At 34.1% G+C, this 1,694-nt stretch overlaps 1 protein-coding gene across 1 annotated transcript in view; it reads right to left on the bottom strand.

The window, feature by feature from the left end:
- LOC115445507 (protein KIAA0100) overlaps nt 1–1,435 on the bottom strand; it is a 17,614-nt gene extending 16,179 nt beyond the window's left edge. Inside the window, exon 1 of the mRNA XM_037447024.1 lies at nt 1,430–1,435. Coding sequence (XP_037302921.1) covers nt 1,430–1,435 — 6 coding nt within the window. The remainder of the gene's footprint in view (nt 1–1,429) is intronic.
- Between the last annotated feature and the right edge of the window lie 259 nt (nt 1,436–1,694).

The following is a 1,694-nucleotide window of genomic DNA, read 5'->3' as shown; positions in this document are numbered from 1 at the left end:
TTTTTTCCATTGACCATAAAATAAGTTTGTATTTTTCCGATCTTTTGTAGCTTCTAATATATATTCCATTACCAACTTTTACTTTAATAGGAAATTGGTGTTGTAATATTTCACATGAATGATAGTACCATCAGTATTAATTATATGATCTGTACAACCACTATCTAATAAATCCAAGTTAAGTGGCCAGACTGCTCAATATTATATATTTTACTTGAAGTTGAAACGATATTATTCCCTAATAGTTGCAAGGAAATTATTACCACCACTCTCATTACTGGATTTATTATTATAAGTTCTTCCTCTAATATTTCTTGAATTATAATATGATCCACGCGTTGATGTCCACGATTATTATTAAATCTAATAAATCCATTTCCTCTACCACTGTTAACATTTCTGTGTCGACAATCTCTTTGTATGTGGCCAGGTTTTCCACAGGTAAAACATTTAAAGTTTTATTAGGTGATGCAGAACTACTAGTGTGAGCTTTAAAAACATTTGAGTTGTCGCGTGATGGTTCATTACATTTTTCAGGTTCTTATCCAATGATTTTAACATATTTTACTTTCAAATACGCAGTTCTGTCTTTTCTGGTAAAACGTCTATTAGATCTCCAATATGACTGTAATTACGAGGTAAGGCCTTTAACATATAATTTAATTTTTCTTGTTCACTACCGTCGCGCCGGCTTGTTTTAACTGATTTATTGATTTCAAAAGTCGTCAAAAATACACTTACTTGCGAATAGTTCGATAATTTTATTGTTTCTACATTGTTGCGACATATAATCTGTAGTGCCGATGATTTCTGCAGGTACATTTCATCAAATTTTGCCAATATTTTGCATGCGGAATCTAAGTCGCATATATATTCGAGTTGTTTGTTGCTTATTGCACTATAAATGTAGTTCGTTGCCTGATATCCATCTCTTCCCACTTTGTGCAACATCATCCGAATCATTTTGATTCGTATGGCAGCTTCTTTGCATTTCTAAACCCAAAACTTAAGTATACGTATTTTCCAGCTACTATAATCCGATCCGTCGAATATTGAATAACTGCGTCATTGCATTTAGTAAACGCCATTTTGCTTATTGCATATATACACGTTTCCACTTTATTTACGAAAATATCTTCTTTTCTTCTTTGTATTTGCAGGCAACCACGCTCTGCTACCATGTTAATAGGCCTCAGTCTATGACGGATCACTGTTATTTAATTTGATATCTTAAACATAAACTTAAAGAACTACATTATTGTGGCTGCTCGCCGGCAGCCCGTGACAGGAAGAAGGAAGTGGAGGCGTGTTGCCACAAAACAAATTAAATTACATATTTAACAAATGTTACCCTAAACAAATATAAATGTACCCATTCAACAGGACTTACGAACTTAAAATCCAAAGATCGTAGGAGCGGTGAACTGACCAGCATATGGACGCAATACCCCAATGATTTCGGCTGGTACTAAACAGATAACATAAACTTACAATTGATATCATTTTTATAAATCGACGCTACATTTGCCAGCCGCCTTGACATCAGCTTTGGCATTAAGACACCGGTCCAATACGTCCGTTTTAACCTTTTGAGTTACGCGACGGGTATTCATTATTTAGATATTTCGTTACGCTGTGTCACTGTATTAATCACCTGTTTACAAAACATGGTTAGTATAAGTAGAATTCGAAAT

The sequence above is a fragment of the Manduca sexta genome, unplaced genomic scaffold (assembly GCF_014839805.1).
Source record: "Manduca sexta isolate Smith_Timp_Sample1 unplaced genomic scaffold, JHU_Msex_v1.0 HiC_scaffold_53, whole genome shotgun sequence".
Taxonomy (NCBI): Eukaryota; Metazoa; Arthropoda; class Insecta; order Lepidoptera; family Sphingidae; genus Manduca; species Manduca sexta.
This window is presented reverse-complemented; position numbering and strand designations above follow the sequence as displayed.